The 20,288-nt window shown below is 40.2% G+C and overlaps 1 protein-coding gene and 1 long non-coding RNA gene across 8 annotated transcripts in view; one reads left to right on the top strand and one right to left on the bottom strand.

Moving 5' to 3' along the window:
* The first annotated feature begins 2,177 nt into the window (after positions 1 to 2,177).
* Positions 2,178 to 10,251, top strand: LOC138958527 (uncharacterized). The gene is made up of 3 exons (XR_011453428.1): positions 2,178 to 2,408; positions 6,846 to 7,183; positions 7,890 to 10,251. It is a non-coding gene; the product is annotated as an uncharacterized lncRNA (long non-coding RNA).
* LOC138958521 (sodium/hydrogen exchanger 9B2-like) overlaps positions 4,103 to 20,288 on the bottom strand; it is a 27,948-nt gene continuing 11,762 nt past the window's right edge. For 6 of the 7 annotated variants that reach the window (XM_070329708.1, XM_070329706.1, XM_070329707.1 and 3 more), the window contains 8 exons: positions 19,849 to 20,031; positions 18,721 to 18,896; positions 18,252 to 18,358; positions 16,673 to 16,837; positions 14,149 to 14,257; positions 13,502 to 13,638; positions 12,373 to 12,447; positions 4,103 to 7,155 (listed from right to left, as the gene is read on the bottom strand). In XM_070329708.1, coding sequence (XP_070185809.1) covers positions 6,769 to 7,155; positions 12,373 to 12,447; positions 13,502 to 13,638; positions 14,149 to 14,257; positions 16,673 to 16,837; positions 18,252 to 18,358; positions 18,721 to 18,896; positions 19,849 to 20,031 — 1,339 coding nt within the window. In that variant the 3' untranslated portion in view covers positions 4,103 to 6,768. Of the gene's footprint in view, positions 7,156 to 10,569; positions 11,845 to 12,372; positions 12,448 to 13,501; positions 13,639 to 14,148; positions 14,258 to 16,672; positions 16,838 to 18,251; positions 18,359 to 18,720; positions 18,897 to 19,848; positions 20,032 to 20,288 lie in introns of those variants that run through there. The other variant, XM_070329712.1, reaches the window with a different exon arrangement.

Here is a 20,288-nt window from a genome sequence, read left to right as displayed (position 1 = left end):
AGGGTTGTTCCTCGGACTGGACGCCTTGCACGCAAGCCAAAGTTGTGTAAGCGGTTTCGGATCGTCTGACCACTAACAACAGTGTTGGTGGTAGCCTGTAGGCGTTGCCTAATGTTGTTTGCCGTAGCCATTCTTTGTTGCATGGCCTGCCTCTGAATGAAGCGATCCTCTCTTTGTGTGGTGACTCTGGGCCGACCAGAACGTTGTCGCTCCTGCACTCTTCCAGTTGCGTGGAATCTCTGTTTTAGTCTGATGATGACAGAGGGAGCCACTGCAAGCCTCTGGGCCACTTGCCTGGCAGCAACACCGTCTTGTAGCCATCCTATTGCCCTTCCTTTATCCAAATCGCTCAGTTTTCTTCGTGAGTGGGGGCATGTTGCTACTGTGCATAATTGTGTCAGCGTGTCAACCTTTAAACACAAGCTGGTGAGCGATGTTCATAGCCAGGACCCTGTTGTAGCACGTGCATCACAACCTTTTGCCCTGGCATGCGTTCCGCAAATTTCATGGGGCTATAAAAAAACACCCTTTTTCTTCCAAAATGCAGCAGCTTTTGAGAAGTCCCACAAAGGGAAATAACTCTGCCTGCCAAACAAATTCTAGGTCAAGACTCATTGTTTATTTGTTAATTCAAACACATTAATCTTTTAATTATTATGTCGATGTTTAATTTTTTGGCAATTTTTTATAATTAGATCCGTTTTTTCAACTGATTCTTAACTTTTTTTGAAGAGTGTACACAAAAGATTTTAAAAAGGTAGGATTATGGTAGTGAAAATGACAGTAATAAGCGCAACCCCTTTCCTACAATTGAAAAAAACCCCAACAAAACGAGAAGAAAAAAAAACGAAAAAGAAAACAACAACCCCCCCATAGCATAAATTAAGTTCAAATAATTAACAAATTAATGTAGAACAGGCATTCGACACAAGTTTGTCATGTTTCTGTTGCGACCATAATGATTCATTGCAAGTGTCACAACACGGTTAACCGGCGTCAGCTTACGTCCCTTCACTTTGCGTTCGCTGCCGCTGAAAATGCCCGAGGCTTGGCTTGACGAGACTTGCGGTGACAAGGTGATGTAATGGGCAGAATATACCTGCGCAGTTTCAGCGGCACAGCGGACGCACTGCCTATTATTTATGCGGCGATAGGGATTATGACGAGTACTTGGCCTGTTTTCCTTTCATGCAACGTGTAGCGGGCTGGGATAATCTGCAGTGCGTTGTCGGTCCTGCTGAAGTTACATATGTGAGCGGAGCCCCTAATAGATAGGCCTAGTGCTCTTCATGCTAACAACTGAAAATGGCTGTATTAGTCCCATCGCTCGAAATTTCAGTGGCGCCCTTCTTCCGTGTAAAGTCCTCAGCACAGGGCTATTGAAATTGCTGTCAACGACTTCTGCCATTGGCTCTTTGTTAGGGGCTCCGCTCACACATATATATATTATATGTAACTTCAGCAGGACCGACGACGCACTGCAGATTATCCCAGCCCGCTACACGTTGCATGAAAGGAAAACAGGCCAAGTACTCGTCATAATCCCTATCGCGGCATAAATAATAGGCCGTGCGTCGTCTGTGCCGGTAAAACTGCGCAGGTATATCCTGCCCATTAGGAGAACTTTTGAAAATCCATTTAGTCTAAAAGCCTTCAGGCGTGCCCATGGAAAGAAACTAAACCGCCCGGCTGATCTTACATGTTGATCAAATTTGAGAACGTGACCGATATTTCGTGGTGTTCGTGGCTCAAAACAGTAGGCTACATTTTGGACAATTCAAATGTTTTCTTCTCTTTTTTTTCATCATATTGTATTTATATTTTTTAAGCTAACTTAACAAGGACTTATCTTATTTATATGTTTAAATCTCACTTTAAAAAGTAATATGGTCATTGCTGTTGTGGTATACGATGGTCAGGGGACCACAATCTTAAACGTGAAGACGACAGTCGTGCAAGCCGTTCTTGACTGGTTCTCCTGTCACATACATCATGTGACCGTCAACTGTCATCTGGCCTAGCTCTTCCACCAGTGAGCGTACAGGGAGGGATTTTGTTAGTTTGAGGAGGAGGAAAGAGAGCGAGGGGGGGGGGGGGGGGGGGCTGTGTTCTGTCCCGACGCAGAGCGCTGGGCGTAAAATACAATCTTGCTTCTTGGTGACACAAGGACTTCGCAATCTGATGGGAAGACAGCGACATCTCGGGAGTGTTCTCAGGTGTGGTTAGAAAGCTGTTCACACGTTACAGCAGGACGTCGGTGTAAAAAGAAGTTGCATGGTTGCCAACTTGAATTTTGTACAAGAGGGACTTGAGAGTCATGAGAGAAGTTTTATCCTCGATCTTATTTCAAACCAAAACCAATTGTCGAACATCAGTTTCGACAAGGAAAATGCCATTCCACCCCTTGGGTGAGTACAGAGAGAGAGAGAGAGAGAGAGAGAGAGAGGGGGGGGTGGAGGCAGGAGAGAGAGAGAGAGAGAGAGAGAGAGAGAGAGAATGCGAAAGTTTAAGAGAGAGAGAGAGAGAGAGAGAGAGAGAGAGAGAGAGAGAGAGAGAGAGAGAGTATACGTGTGTACGTGGTTGTCTTTGCTACTTCAAATGTATTTTTAATCGTCCGTTCACTGACCACATTTACTTATTAATGAGTATGGTTAGAATTGTTCACTTTTGTATGTTCATTTCTTGACTTTTTCTTTTGTTTTGCGAATCTGGTTCATCGCGCAGCATAGCAACGAAGTCCAGTGTTTTCTTTTCCTTACTCTCTTTTCATGTTTCTTTTTTACATTTAGTCAAACTGCCTAGCTTCTTTCACTGTTGAAACTGCTGACATCTTAATCATTGTCACTAACTCGGGTTTATTAATGTCCACAATGTCACAACAAAAGGGGGAGAAAAAAAAACCCACAAATAAAGCACCGCAAATAAACATGAGAAAATACACACCAAGATAATAGACTCCATGTAGGTACTGACATAGAGTAGTTCTTGCAATGCGAGTTCCTTCCCACGAGAGTGCACATCCATACATTTTTTTTAATAGGCCACCGTTGTTTTCTGCCCTCTGATTGATTGACCAATTAAGTCTTTTTGTGTCCATTTGTTTATCAACTTTATTGATCAAGTGTTCTTGTCAACACCAGCTTCCATAAAGGGTCATTTTGTCTCATCTACAGTTTTCTCTCACAACAAATATACCTAATTTTAAAAGCTAATACAGAAAAAACCTCTTTTAAGACCCCCCCCCCCCCCCCCCGATTTTTTAAAACTCTATTTTTTTCAAATTTTTGTTCATAAACAACTGTACATCTAATTTTTGGAGGTCTTAAAAGCGGGTTCCACTGTAAACATAAAAATGTCTTCAAAGCAACAAAGACAAAGTGGCAGGAACAAAATAATCATGACAGCTACAGCCAGACGGAAAGCAAATGACAACTCAAACCAAGAACTTTCACACAAAAGGACAAGTTTATTTTAATTTTTGGCAATTACATACTGTGGAACCCCTCTTGTAAGAGCCCCCAACTTAAGATTCCCTCCTTTTTCAGACCTTGTTTTCTCAGACTTTCTGTTCTTAACGTCTGTAAAATTATCCCCATATTAAGACTTACTCCTTTTTAAGACCTGATTTTCAGATTTGTGGAGGTCTGAAAAGGCGGGTTCCACTGTACTAATATATTTGTTTGTTTGTTTGTTTGTTTGTTTGCTTGCTTAACGCCCAGCCGACCACGAAGGGCCATATCAGGGCGGTGCTGCTTTGACATTTAACGTGCGCCACACACAAGACAGAAGTCGCAGCACAGGCTTCATGTCTCACCCAGTCACATTATTCTGACACCGGACCAACCAGTCCTAGCACCAACCCCATAATGCCAGACGCCAGGCGGAGCAGCCACTAGATTGCCAATTTTAAAGTCTTAGGTATGACCCGGCCGGGGTTCGAACCCACGACCTCCCGATCACGGGGCGGACGCCTTACCACTAGGCCAACCGTGCCGGTGTATATATTTATATTTGTGTCTGGTAAACAATACATGTATAAGTTTGAACACCATTTAAAAAAATGCACGCACGCACGCACACACACACACAGACAAGATAGGCATTGAAATGAGACTGTTTATTTATTGAAGTGAGACACAATCTAATGGTCCTTTGTCAACAAAATCACAATGCCCTCCTTTGTGGAGACAGTCGTTCAGATACGAGTCTTCTTTAACACACACAATTGATAACTGTTCTCTGCATTATTTGTAATTTTCAAGCTTAAAACAGCTTGTTTCCTTGGGATTTCAAGAGATTACATTATTTTGTGGGGAAAACTGGAATTCATCTTCCTAAAAGTATAACAGCACTTCAAAATGCAAATTAATCTGTATGTGACAACAAGAAAGTACATCTGCATCTATAGCTGTGATCTCAAAAAGTGTATTTGAAACTATGAAGACAAAAGGTCCAAATGGCATACCATGTTTTGTTACGCATAAGCACTTATGTAGTAAAGTAAGGTTAAATACTCAAAAAACATCAAATAAACAACAATAAGTTCACTGGAATTTGCAGACAAAACATTATAACAATGTTTATTCAAAAGCTTACATTCCTTTAACACTTTCGCGACGGGACACTGATAAATCAGTAACCGCGCTGACACGCCCATGGACGGGACGCGCATTTTTCAGTACCACTACCAGTCACACAAGGTACAAGACTCGTGATTGCTTCCCGGTTTTTGAAGATTGCAATAAATTGAGTTGTTTCCCTTGATACACGTGGTTTTCTCTTCCGGCTTGATCAAATTAGTGCAGATTTGCGTGGTGTTTTCGAACAAAAAAAATGAATCGAAGGCGAGCCTTGTCACGGGAGGAGATTCTCCGGATGTTGGATCTTGAGGATCCTGTAGATCATGATACATCGTGTCGTTTTAGCCTCAAGAAAGCGATAATAGCAGTGATATTGAGGAAGAAACAGTCCCGTTGTTGCTAGTACGAGTCGGCAACTACACGTGGTAGGGGGTGATACTGCTAGACGAACATGTATCTCGGAATCGCGCAGGAGCTATGGGGGCGTGGCAGTACTGATAACAATGGATGGCTGGAGCCTTCAAATCCTTTTGGAATTGTTCATAGGTGTACAGTTGGTACTTTGTTGTGAAAATGTGACTTATATTCAATATGGATTACCTAGACATCATTTGGTGAGTGTTACAGTTTTGTTTCATTTGAGTCAGGATGCTGTGAGTGAATGCGTGATTTGCTTGTTTTTTTCTTTGTACTGTCTCCTTATTTCTGTGTACAATGTTAACAATATTTCAGCTAATTCATAGGTTTTACACCTTGTTTGGTTATAACATTATTTATAATGCTTTCTGTTAAAAAATAACTTTTTAAAAAAGCAGTGGAAAATAAAACACACACAAAAAAACGTTAAAAAACACAAATTATACCCCTTTCACCCCCCTTTCACCCTCCTTTGCTAAAACAAATCGCGTGACAAACTTATAAATAGCACGACTGAACTGGGCATCCATTTTTGAATTAGTACACAAAATTTGGTGGTGATTGGACTTAATTCAAGCTTGCTAGACAGATTTCTTTACAGTTACTGATTTTTGGGAAGTTTCTTGGTGGCAAGCTTGGGCAGGCAGGACGTTAACGCCGTGGCAGTGCTAGTCACAATAGTGTTAAAGGCCACAGTGACACACAGACACAGTATATCACGACTTAACCAACAACCAAACTACAATGATAAATGGCACAAACATATGCTGATTAAAGCAAGCACTTATGTATGCTGCTAAAAGTTAAATGGATAAAATGTCACCTCTGTAAAAACAGACCTCGGACAGAAAACTACTGCAAAAATATCAACAAAGATTTACGGATTTCTAAATTACACCATAATACAGTATTAATATCACATTTAAACCTGAAACAGTGAGCATCAAACTTTGGATTTTTTAAAACATAAAAATGCAAATGTTCTAAGAGTATCTTTTAGACAACATGTTTGCCTGTAGGGCATAACAATAAATACCAATACCTGATTTTTACGTCAGTATTTCATTTTGACATTCTCTATTTCTCTCTCTTTTGGATCACACATATGCACAAATGCACATGCACGAACAGGCACACACGAACACGCACTCAACATATGATATGTGGGATAAAACCATTAAAATGTAAAACTATTACAATGAATTCCAGTCAACGCTCTTAACAATATCACTGTGGCCAACATCCTATAGTGTTCCATAAAACTACATTTTTCAAGATTGCCAAGCTTTACATAGTACATACTTACTAAGAGCACAGGGATCAGTTTTACTGTTAACAAATATCAGTCAATACTTCAGTTTCTTGTGAAATAAAGACTCCGATAGTACAGGTATTAAGCCGTGTTGAGAGGTACTTTTCCTAAGGTATCAATTTGGCTTTCTGTTCTTGCAAAATTCAAAAGTTAACTTGAAAGATTAACAGCTGCAAGCATATTTTACACTATCAAGTTCTTATTCACACACACACACACACACACACACACACACACACACACAAACACACACACACACACACACACACACATACACACACACACACACACACACACACACACACACACACATTTTGGTACATTAGCAGTCTATCTGTTTTGGATTTCAATTTCAAATGCAGTCACCATCACTCTCAATCTTCACTAGAGCACCCTATAAGAGTGTTAAGAACTCAAAAGTCTTTCATTTGTCTCCTTCAGAGCAGACTGACAAAATCACTAAAATTGTGTGACTTCAAAACGGCCTTGCTCCTTGCTATTCTGAGAGTCATTGCCCATTTTGTTTTTGCCTGCAGGTTGTGAAGACGCTGTTCTTCCAAAACCTACGCCATCAACGCAGGCATCTGCAAGGAAAACCTCATCCGTTTCAACTCCTTTGGAAATGGTGCCAGCATCGTCCAAACTACCACCACCCCTATGATCGTTGTTTTCGATGTCCTGGAGAAGCGCAAGGGATCCATGGTCATCGTCCACACTAAGCTCGGACTTTCGTCGCAGTCGATCAGCGTCTGGTGTGCGGGTGAGGAAGAAGGGACCAGTGATGGCGATCAACCCTGCCCCTGTTGGTGCCGTCAGCAGGATGGACAGCACTGCAAGCTGGAGACACTGCAAAAGAACAGAAGAAAACACAAAGGTTGATATGAGTTTTATTGTCTGATCTTTCAAGTTGAAAAACAGAAGAACGCATAAAGGAGCCTAGAACAAGGAAGTTTCCACTATAAAAAAAAAGGTAAAGGAAGCCCCAAAACCAGCAGGGGAGCGAGAAGTTTTGAGATCTCAACTTTTCAAGTATTATGAGGGCGGTGCCCATCTCCTCTCCTTGCTGCCTTTGCCTTCCCCTAACATGAATAGGGTCAGGTACCCATTTCCAGCTGGGTGAACCGGAGAGCGGTCGTAAATGGGTATTCGCAATATTCACACTGGGTGTGGATCGAACACACGACATACAGCATGAGAGGCAAACGCTTTAACCACTGTGCCACTCCGGCTCTTTCCACTGTTCATCATTCAAAATCATGAAGAAAGTCCAATGTTGTAAAATGGAGTTTAGTACAGGCTCCTTATTTGCCTTCCATTGCCTGTCCAATCAAACCACTGGCTGGACTTCATAAGTACAAATGACCAGCCTAATTCATAATCCTGTAATGTACAAATAAAAGTGAAAGGTTCTGCAACAAACAATGACTTTAAGATTTGTCTACAGAGAAAAACACATTTCAGTGTGAGCAGAAGATATTGAAAGTAATATGCTTAACTCCTGCTTTTACAACAACAACAAAAAATATGCAGGTTTTGTATTTCTGTGACAAAAATACTGGCATTTTTTGCATATTTTCCAGGAAAACAGTACTCTCCTGACAAGAATCCATTGGCAAAAGAAGCCCCGGAATTCCTCAGAACTGAAGAAACCTATTTGCACATACCATGGACGGTGAACAGATGCAAGGGGGTGATTTGACAATCTGACTTGGATCAAGGACACCTTACTGTGTGACATGACACCCTCAGTTCAAGTGTTTTATATGAGTGAAATAAAAAATAAAAATACAATCACACAAACAGCCAATCACCCCTTCAATCTAAACTATGCCCTCCATCTTGCCCCCAACACACAAACACAGTGTTCTTTTTAGGATGAAAGTGTGTATGAATGACAAAATAAAAGAAGATCAAGAACGCATGCAATTGGAGTAATTAAGTATCTCATCGATTAAGTATTTATCTCTTGAAACTTGAAAGATGGTTCAGATATCATATATCAGACAATTAAAAGCACACATTGACTCCTGGTCAAGAACTGCAGGCAAAGTTACTTTAATTCTTTGAATAATGATAATGTACATGAACAAAGTTGATCTTGGGAGTTTTCTGGCAACATCCAAGTTATGCAAAATTAACATTCTGATAAAAATGCCAAAGCGTAAGGGGCGCGGAGACAGCTCAATCTGTAACACATCGGTTTTGAAACCAGTTTGCTGCTATTCTATCAGTGATAGCAAAGGGCCAAGGAATTACCGGAGTCAACTTTGTGCAGACACTCCTTGATGTGCATGCATGCGCATGATAAATATCCTATATTAAAAGCAAATCTTGGGTTTGGAAAAACACGAACACATGCATGCATAAAAATAGCAAAACAAAAAGTCACGGAAGACAATATCAAAACAATTATGTCTATCTGTCAGCCTAAGAATCAACGCTACACTAAAAAGTCTTCATCAAGTCATGGCTGACCGAAACCTGTCAATCGAGTGCTGAGATAATGAAAATAAAAAAGTGAGCAGACACCTGGATGAGGGAAACTTGTACACATACATACTGAGAATGAAATTTTGGAGGAAAGCTTGACATTAGAAGGATGACTGTTCAACTACCAGCATTTAAGGTAAGTGTAAAAACACACATCATCTGCATGAACACGTACAGTATGCGCATCAGAAAGTTTTCAAAAATTACAAAAGTGCACGGAGCAGGGTGTGGGGTGGGGGTCAGGTCTAATTTCCCAGTGAGATGCTTGGATAACAACTATTGCAGGGCTTAAACAGAATAAAACAATAAAAGGCATGATAGCATTTTGGGGGGTCCTTGAAGATTTGTCTGGGTTTGGTTTCTGTGATGGGCTTATTTCTGTCAAGACTTTCCTTAAACACCAGAGTCTGACTGAATTCAGGTAAACGCACCCTTGCTGACAATAATTGAAAAAACCCTCCCCCATTTTAAGACCCTATTTTTTTCTGTTCATAATGTCTGTAAATTTACCTCCATTTTATTTTATTTTAATAACGTTCTTCTTTTCTAGATCTTAAAAGGTGTGTTTCACAGTACAAATATGAAACACATTTGATTGCAAAAGTCTCTGTGTGTCACGACTTATAGTAAGTATAAAAATGTCGTGTGAAGCTAAATTAATACATTTAGTCAATCTGTCGAACTCACAGAATGAAACTGAATGTACTGCACCGGCCGCTGATTAAAGTGACAAGCCAGTATAGCGCAGTAGCGTAGAGCACTACACAAGAAAGCGCGCTTTTCTTTATTCTTTTTAACTTTCTGAGCTTACTTTCAATATTGCTTGACCAAAATGTCAATCAATTTGATAAAAAATGAGGGTGTGACAGTGTCGCCTCAACTTTCACAAAAAGCCAGATTATGTCATCAAAGACATTTATCCAAAAAAAAAATGAAAAAAAGTCTGGGGATATCATTTGCAGGAACTCTCATGTAAAGTTTCATGAAGATCGGTCTAGGTTTTCTGGGAATCGCTCTACACGCACACACACACACACACATACACACACCACCACCCTTGTCTCGATTCCCAGTCTATGTTAAAACATTTACGGCAGTCAAAACTTGACCAAATGCACACACAAAAACGGACAATTACAGGGTGCATACTGATAGGTATCGCCCCAAATCAAGAGTCTCCTACTGTTAGCTAAATACATGTAGAGGCTTTCTCTTACAAAAATTCACCAAATGATAATTCACCAAGATGCTATAATTATAGCTCAGACCGAAATGTAGACAATTTGCCATTGATCCTGAACTAGCTACATGTAATTCACTGATGATAATTCTTCAGTGATAATTCTCCAAAATTTTCTATGTACATTAGTCAACGTAGACAAGTCAAATGTTCAAACACTAGCCTCTACCATTACCTTAAAATTTTGTTCTGATTGTTCAGAGAATAAACTTACAAAATGAAGTTCTGATTTTGTGTGTGTGTGTACATGTGTGTGTGTGTGTGTGTGTGTGTGTGTGTGTGATAATATGCATGCCTTACAAGACAGCTTTTTGTTTGTGTGTTGCAATCCATGTTTTCAGGATAAATGTAATTCTGATACTTGCTTTAAACATATACCAGTTGTCTGTTATGTGGTAACCGTGATCACTTTCAATGCAGGACAGTTCCTGAACAAATTATGGAGCATAAAAATAAGGACTGTTGCAACATTTGCAAACTTTGAATACAAACACAGACACCTTTAGAAAATAAGATGAAAAGGAAGAAATAAGCACTATTGCAGCATAATTGCATGTTTGCTTTAATCATCAGTTGAACACACATTTTTATCACCATCACCACATACTATTGTAAATCATACCAATTTGCTGCAATTTTTGTATCTGCCGTACAACAATTCAACATGGTCATATATAATTAAGGTCTTGTTTTGTTTGCTTTTGTTTTAAATGCTACCTTAGTTTTTTCAGCCATACACTTTGCTGGTAAAGGCATAGCAATGAATCATATTAACAGTTTTGTTTCCTGGCAGGGTTACACAAAAAGACAAATTAAAATAGATCCAGAAATTCAGTTCAACTGAATATGAACATTATCCTCAGATATAGTTATTCAAAAACTTTCTTTCTCTAGCCCTCTCCCGCTCTCTCTGTTGAAACACAAACACACACCAACCAACACACTTACACACACCTGCACAAACACACACCCACACACACACACTTGTAAGCCATTCAAACACACCCAGACATGAGTGGAAGAGCAAGGTTAAAGTAAGTGAACATAAATTTTGATTTTACAAAGGTTTATGAGATGCATGCATGGCTGCCTGAAATGAAAACAAAAAATGCAGGGGTGGGTACAGTGATACAGAAAAGAAACCACAGAATACGTACATTGCTACACAGATTAACAAGTAGGTGAGTTGCTGTCCATGTAGAAGACATTTGCATGAAGCACTACAGACTTGAACCAAGACAATTAAAGAACTGTTGACTCAAAAGCATTGCTTATCATTCTCCAAAGTGCAGATAAAAAGGAGATCATCTGATAAAGTCAGTCTGTCAGTTTTACAGAATGCCATCCAAAAAGAATGGCAGGCACAACAGATAAGAGGCGCATCTTCTTGAAAGACTGCTCAAAGTGCTCAAAGATGCACATTAAAAGAGCAGCTGACCTCAAAACCATGCTGTTTCCTGGACTGCTGGCAACTCCTTGACACCACAACCAACCCAATCTTCAGTGTTGTCGAGAAAACGCCGGAGAGTCACTTTCAGAAAGGAGTCACAACACTACGTCCAGTATCTCCTCAACAATCAAACACAAGTATCGTCCGGTTGAGCAAGCAGTCTTTTCGAATCAGGTCTTTTTTCCTCCTCCTCCTTTTCCGCTGATTTCCCGTTCTCCAATGCTGGTGACGCCTCCTCCACTTCAATGGAATACTCGCGCGGAGTTTTCTTGAGTAGACGGGGTCCAGCGAAGAAAATGGCAAGTGCCCCTATGGGTGCCGTGATCAAAATGACTAACACCGCAAGCACTAACACCTGGTAAGAACAACCTCAGAGAATTATAGAAAATTGTTACAAGAGTTTACAAGACTTTGCTGGACCAGGCAATCCCATACGCCCATAGATGAATGTACAAAAAGTCAATGACTAAGAAGTAAAAAGAGTAGTTCCTGGAGTAAAAGATGCAAGTAGATGTAGCAGCTATTGCTAGATAATCTTAAGTGCAGAAAGTGCTCCGAGAAAAATCAAAGATGAATATTTTCATTCAATGTGAAACTTGGTGTAAAACAATTTGAGCCAGCTTACCAACTGATCAACCAACCAACTTACCAATCAATGAACATCTAGTGCTGCAAGTTGATAGGATATCCTAGCCGTGAACAATTTATAGATTTTATTAAGGCACGTACATACATGCACACTCACACACACAACGCACACACACACACATACACACGCAAGAAAAGATAAAAGTAAAAAAAATTTTTTTAAAAAAAATACCGACCAATGTTCTGCATCTAGCAACTTATTTCCAAATACCTTCAAAGCCCTGCATGAACTTACCTTTTCTCCAAGCACCATGAGATCTTTGTCACCTCTCTCTCTTGCAGTGTCATATGCAATGGCTCCAATAGCAGCCTACATACAGGAAAGCAACATAATGTTTACCAGCAGTGAAATATGCTAGGATCCTATGCACACAGGCACCAGAAATGGACTTACTAAACAGTACATCTCGACATACAATTTTTATTACTGCAGATAATGCATTATCCCCGAGTACGCTAGTACAAGGGTCCAGCAGACTTTAATTGTCTGTGTGTGTGTGTCTCGACTTAACAGCTTATTGCTGGGAAACTACTGGGCGCAGTTCGTTCAAAAGTTGATACACTAACTTGATAATAGGTCCGATTGATCGTATTAAAACTTCAAAATGTTACCTGGGACCTAAATGCGAAATAAACCACAAAAAAAGACTTGGCGGTGGGAGGAATTTGCGGTGCAACAGCCAGCCAGGCAGTCTGATAGAACGGTGCAAGGTCTCGGCAAACCAAGACTATGCCATACTCGTAGCAAAGCCGCCGAATGGTACCGTAAACCAAGAATAGTGACGTAAGAAAATAGAATGTCGTCTTTTGATTTGGAACGTGACGTGTTTTAGAATGGAGATGTGGTAGTGTGTGTGTGTGTGTGTGTGTGTGTGTGTGTGTGTGTGTGTGTGTGTGTGTGTGTGTGTGTGTGTGAGAGAGAGAGAGAGAGAGAGGGAGAGAGAGAAGGAGTGAGGGAGAGAGAGAGTGTGTGTGTGTGTGTGTGTGTGTGTGTGTGTGTGTGTGTGTGTGTGTGTGAATGTCTGAAGAGTACTCGGGTCCAGCGCGAGCGTTTTTTATTATTACTGCAGATAATGCATTATGTTTTTGAGTTGTTTGATAGAAAGAGTATGATCGGAGAGAAACACTTTAAATATCACATTCTCAAACTGAAATGGCAGCAGAAAAGACAGATAATAAAGGAGTAAATGACAAAAACACATGGAGGCTTGGGGAGAGACAGAGAAGATGGTGATAGTGACACAACCAGAGACAAATAGCCAGAAGAAGAGGGTACAGAACGAGACTTTTTTTTAAATGAAAAACAGAAAAATAAGAGAAGACAAACATTCTACAAGACATGCATATCAATTAATTTCAATCACCTGTACAGTAGCTTTTGGAAGCCAGGCAAGAGGGATAAAGAGTCGTTCCTTCATGTTGAAATTTGTCCCAAAGACAGCCAGGAAAGCTACCAAACATCGCACTGTCAGTCCAATGCACAACACGGCTATACCCTCCCCTGCAAACAAGAATGCATTCTGTGCAATGTGGCAAAACATGAACAAGGGGTGCTTCTAAAACCTGTTTTTTTTCTCACGTGACAACTTTGAAGTACTTGAATTATCATCTTCAGCAGGAGTTCCTTTAACCATCATGCATAAGCTCTAATGTACGTTGCTACCGTAATGTTGTCTCTGAATTACAAGCATTCTATGATACGAATTTGAAAAGCAATGCACTGGATGATTAATTATGCCTCACAGTGCTAACTATTATGTGCTCAATTTAAAAATTGACAATCTTTCCAAGTACTGATACATTCACAAGGACAGGGTCTAGCATTGGAAAAAGTGAGTTGGGCGTATAAAAACTAAAAAATCCTTAAAATTCGTGAATTCCCGATTAATTCCTTTTTTACAAGACTAAAAATTTTAAAAAAATTAAAAATGGGTTAGAGCAAATACGCCGTTTTGCGTCCAATGCTAGGCCCTGCAAGGAGGAACTTTGAGTGACAACAAAAATCACTGACCGACAGTTTCAGCACTCAGACGGTCTATTTGCACTGCAGCACCTATCAAGCCGAACAACAGGGGCTGGAAAATCATCCACAAAACCCCCACAATATCTTCCATAGGATTCTGCAAAACAGCAACAACCAATTCAGCACACATGAAACAACAGTGGCAGCAACATTTATACAGTCACACAATCAAATGCAGATATCCACCTTCATTATGGAAAACACCCACACACCCACGCTAGCACGCACACACGCACGCACACCATTTCCCTTGATAATGCTATAACTCGGCAATGTTCTTTGTCTCCTGATTCAAGACGCTTTTCAGCCAGAATCATCTTGTTTCTTTCTTTCTTTCTTTATTTGGTGTTTAACGTCGTTTTCAACCACGAAGGTTATATCGCGACGGGGAAAGGGGGGGGGGGGGGGGGGGAGATGGGATAGAGCCACTTGTCAATTGTTTCTTGTTCACAAAAGCACTAATCTAAAATTTGCTCCAGGGGCTTGCAACGTAGTACAATGTATTACCTTACTGGGAGAATGCAAGTTTCCAGTACAAAGGACTTAACATTTCTTACATATACTGCTTGACCAAAATCTTTTCAAAAATTGACTATTTTCTATACAAGAAACACTTAACAAGGGTAAAAAGAGAAACAGAATCCGTTAGTCGCCTCTTACGACATGCTGGGGAGCATCGGGTAAATTCTTCCCCCTAACCCGCGGGGGGCTGTTGCTTTCTATCATGTATGACTACAAGAGAAAACTAAAAGCTCTAAAATCCAATAAGTTAATCACATGTTAGAAATTAAGAAAGGCAGGCATATTTCAAATAGCGCATTCTTCCTCCTGCCAGGAAACACTCTCCGACCCTCCGAAAAATGAGAATATCAAGTAATAACTTTCATTTGTAAAGTAACAATCCTGCAAGAGCAAAACAACACATGTATGTACATGTATAACAAAAATCTCAACTGTTATTCTTATGAGATACATATAATACTTTTTATGTTCATAACAAATCTGTTTGTACATGCAAAGATCTCAACTGTTATTCTTATGAGATAATATAAGATGTTTGGTGGCTTGTTGACAGACCAGCTTTTTTGTTGGTCCAAGGGGACCATATCGTCTTTTGTTTCATCTTTATCGACCAAGGCCGAAGGCCGCGGTTGATAAATATGAGACAAAAGGCGATATGCTCCCCGAGGACCAACCAAAAAATGCTGGTCTGACAACAAGCCACCAAACATCGTTTTTGTCATCATTTTGGTTGTGCAACAAAATGCACAATAACCCACAGGGAGACGAATTTTTAGAATCCAACTCCGGGCCACAAAGCATCGTCACAGTAGCACGAGATAAAACGTCAAACTTGTAAGTGACGTCAAACGTAGCTTGTTGACGCTTTTCTTCCAGTCTGAAAATGTACAGAGCTGCGATCATACCTGTGAATTCAGTAAGTGTTGAGCATATTTCTTTTCTTTTAAGTGTTTATGACTTTTCGTTGTGGATTTTGCGATTACAGAGATAAGTTGCAAATTGACCATGAGTCGCCGCGGTAATTATCAACATTGATTGGGTCTTTGAGAGTGAATGCTTACAATCGTTGTCCTCGGAAACACAAATCCAAAGCCACGATGGTTCCACACATCAAACAATCAGCCTGATTGGCTTTTACTTTGACAATCCACGTTTCACATGAAAGCTCAAACCCAGTTATTGCATGGAGAACATGAGATTTATTTACCAGGTGTTTGTGAATGAAAACTCGTGAAAATGATGACAATACCTTTAATGTCCATCACAATTCTGTTTGTCATCATTTTCATGAGTTTTCATTCACAAACACCTGGGAAATAAATCTCATGTTCCCCATGCAATAAATCGAGGTGGTGAATGGGTTTGAGCTTTCAGGTTTGCAAAATCCACAACGAAAAGTCATAAACACTTAAAAAGAAAAGAAATATGCTCAACACTTACTGAACTCACACGTATGATCGCAGCTCTGTACATTTTCAGACTGGAAGAAAAGCGTCAACAAGCTACGTTTGACGTCACATACAAGGTTGACGTGTTATCTCGAGCTACTGTGACGATGCTTTGTGGCCCGGAGTTGGATTCTAAAAATTCGTCTCCCTGTGGGTTATTGTGCATTTTGTTGCACAACCAAAATGATGACAAAAACGATGTTTGGTGGCTTGTCGTCAGACCAGCATTTTGTTGTTGGTCCTCGGGGAGCATATCGCCTTTTGTCTCATATTTATCAACCGCGGCCCTCGGCCTTGGTCGATAAAGATGAAACAAAAGACAATATGGTCCCCTTGGACCAACAAAAAAGCTGGTCTGTCAACAAGCCACCAAACATCTTATATTGTACATGCAAAGATCTCAACTGTTATTCTTATGACATAATACTTTTTATATCCATAACATTTCTTTTGCTTTATTTGATTGTGATTACTGCACCACGTCCAAATGTCTCTAAGGGGATACAAAAGTTGTTTTACTGTACGTTAATCATTTGCCTTACTTTCTGCCCTTTTGGCATTTCTTGTCGCCACCTGTAGGCTGCCACGAAGGCCAGAGTGAGAACGGCCAGTGGTCCTGCCCCTGACCAGCCAACTCGCTTGCTGCCAAACAGACTAAGCATTCCTGCTCCCACCACCATTGCTGAGCGGAACAACACCTGGTGTTTCTGCACAGTATAAACAAGTCGCGTAAGGCGAAAATACAATATTTAGTCAAGTAGCTGCCATTTTTCAGCAAGACCGTATGCTCGTAGCATCGTCAGTCCACCGCTCATGGCAAAGGCAGTGAAATTGACAAGAAGAGCGGGGTAGTAGTTGCGCTAAGAAGGATAGCACGCTTTTCTGTACCTCTCTTTGTTTTAACTTTCTGAGCGTGTTTTTTAATCCAAACATATCATATCTATATGTTTTTGGAATCAGGAACCGACAAGGAATAAGATGAAAGTGTTTTTAAATTGATTTGGACAATTTAATTTTGATAATAATTTTTATATATTTAATTTTCAGAGCTTGTTTTTAATCCGAATATAACATATTTATATGTTTTTGGAATCAGCAAATGATGGAGAATAAGATAAACGTAAATTTGGATCGTTTTATAAATTTTTATTTTTTTTTACAATTTTCCGATTTTTAATGACCAAAGTCATTAATTAATTTTTAAGCCACCAAGCTGAAATGCAATACCGAACCCCGGGCTTCGTCGAAGATTACTTGACCAAAATTTCAACCAATTTGGTTGAAAAATGAGGGCGTGACAGTGCCGCCTCAACTTTCACGAAAAGCCGGATATGACGTCATCAAAGACATTTATCAAAAAAATGAAAAAAACGTATGGGGATTTCATACCCAGGAACTCTCATGTCAAATTTCATAAAGATCGGTCCAGTAGTTTAGTCTGAATCGCTCTACACACACACACACACGCACACACACACACACATACACCACGACCCTCGTTTCGATTCCCCCTCGATGTTAAAATATTTAGTCAAAACTTGACTAAATATAAAAAAGAGAAAACTACACAGATGTTTCCTGTCCGACATGTCTTGCCTATCAAAGGTCAACATAGCCTGCCTTTAATAAATCCGGTTGTGTTTCTGGACACAAAAGAAGATAATGAAATCATACACTGCTGTAAAAGTGTCACTCATTCATGTTTTGATCATTCAGCATGGCGAATCAATATTCTTTTTATAAACACCAATTCCATTCTCTTCAAGCTTGACTATTCTGGGATGAAAAAAGTTGTTCACATGTTCAAGCAAATGAAAACAATCAACTCTGCCAACTGGAAACAAGTAGCATCGTCTCCTGTGATCACCCATTCTCAAGTGAAAGGCATTGGAAGGAAAGCTACAGATTCCAGTTCAGAAGCCATTATGGTAAATCAAATCAAACAGAATTAAAAGGGAAAGACTACCAAGAAAGGTAGTTGACAGCGCATTGAGTGTCCGATTAAAAAACAACATACTGACACAAAAACACATATTTTACTTTTCCAAAACTCATTTTAAAAATATTGACAAAAACACAATTTTACCTTATGCAATTTTGACGAAACAGATGAATACTTACACTTTTTTTCTGGGGGAAGTACCACAGTATAACACCCAAGACTATACCAACAGTTACTCCAACGATCGCCTCCAAAGGGCCCTTGAATAGATTCCACGCCAAATCTCCTGCAAAGACAGCAAAACAGGTATTATCAACTACTTAAAGGTGTACACTGTAAACGGCCATATTGGGAAAGGTTTTTTTCGCGAATTGGACCATACAAGGGACATTCCCTGTGTTGTAATTTAGATACATGTACTCCCATTATGATTTGCTCGAAAATGCTAAATGAATAAATAAATGAATTTTTATCGTCGAGCAGTTTTCTTCTTCGACTCTCCCATGTCAGGAGTCATGATTTCTGTTCCTCATCATGTTTTATTCAGTCCTGATGGTTGCGCATTTTTCAAAGCAGATAAAAGCTGTTGGATTTTTTCTCCTCTTCTGCAAGACTATTCCTCCCATCATTTCCCAAATTATCACTGACCTTTTGAAAAAGTGATGCCAAGCAGCACCCCAAAGCCGGTGATGGCCAGAACGTCGTCCAAACTGGCCGCAGCGATGACCAGTGTTGGTACCCCCTTGTCCAGCCCGTAGCCCCGCTCTGAAAGGCTCAGTAAGGAGGGAACCACCACTGCAGGTGACACTGCTGCTATTATAAATCTGCACAGTGGATAACATTCCATGTGAAAAGAATGTTTGAGTGGTTTTGGGGAAGAACCTTGTTATAAATAAGATGTTCATAAGCACATGCATATTCAAAGCTGGGATAACACTGACCTTTTCTGCGTACAAATAAGGCTTAATGTTAATAGCACCTGAAAAAGTAATACACTGTATTTACACAATGAGAGTGACACCTGTTAAAGATTTTAAATTTGTGAAAGATATAGACCTCAGAGATCAGCTCAGTACTGGTTGAAACTAGATAACAACGGAATTGAAACTGCTGATCGGTCCAAACTATCAACTATTATTTTGTTAGACAGGTTTTAAGAAATAACTTCTGCATGCTTTTATATATCAGGCATGGGAATTGAAAAAAGTGAAAAAGTGTTGAACATTTGTAAGTACAAATGTAATAGCAATGTCGACGGCGCGAAGCGCCTAGCCTTACTAGGGGGGTCCGGGGGCATGCTCCCTCGGTTTTTTTTCTCTCCAAAGAACCCAAATGGTGCAATTTGGTGTCATCTGAGCTCCAAGTTTGCCATTAAATTCAGTTTTTAGAACCATTTTTGCCTCCCCCGTTTATTTTGTTGGAGGACATGCACTTTTGCTTTTTCGGCGGAACAAAATAATATTTCGGCGGAAAATTTGCCTTTTGGCGGACAATTCCCATATGCCTGATATATATTTCAACTGCTTAATTTGCTGTTAGGGAATGACCAGAGTTTATCACAACCAAGATCGATTCCTCCCCGAATCTGAAGAAATACCATTTTGGAAACTGAGCAGAATTATATCTCATTACCCCACCCCATGGCTAAACAAGGTAAGCGCCTATGAATCTACATTGCTAAAACAGTCAGAGACACAAGTTTAACAGAGCCACCCCCCCCCCCCCTCCCCCTGAAAAAAAAAGCTTCAAGAATAAAAAAAATTAAAAAATGCCCACCCCAGCATGAACCCCCACACCCATGGGAAGCCCAGGATGAGGTGAGCGGCAATGGCGTCCACTAGGGTCTCGGCCAGACATGGGGAGAAGGCCAAGCGGAGGACCACGAAGGACAGACGCTTCAGGGCCGCAGGGTCCAGTCCCAGTCCCGCACGAATCAGGATGATGGCAAGAGCCATCTGTCTGCATAGAGTATCAATGTTGTTAAGCTGGCAACGGTAAGAACAACAGGAACTTTAAGCACACACACAAATTAGAACAAGGAAATGGTACAGTGGAACCTCCCTTATAAGAGCTTGAATAATCTGAGCAAATCAGGTATTTTTTTTTTTTTTTTTTGTTTTTTTTTAAAATTTGCCAAGCACATCATTGTGGGGCTTTTAATAAAAAAAAATTCAAGCATCCGTCTACAACGTATCCTCATTCATCCTTCAACATTT

Source organism: Littorina saxatilis, linkage group LG2 (assembly GCF_037325665.1).
Source record: "Littorina saxatilis isolate snail1 linkage group LG2, US_GU_Lsax_2.0, whole genome shotgun sequence".
In the NCBI taxonomy this organism is placed as follows: Eukaryota; Metazoa; Mollusca; class Gastropoda; order Littorinimorpha; family Littorinidae; genus Littorina; species Littorina saxatilis.
This window is presented reverse-complemented; position numbering and strand designations above follow the sequence as displayed.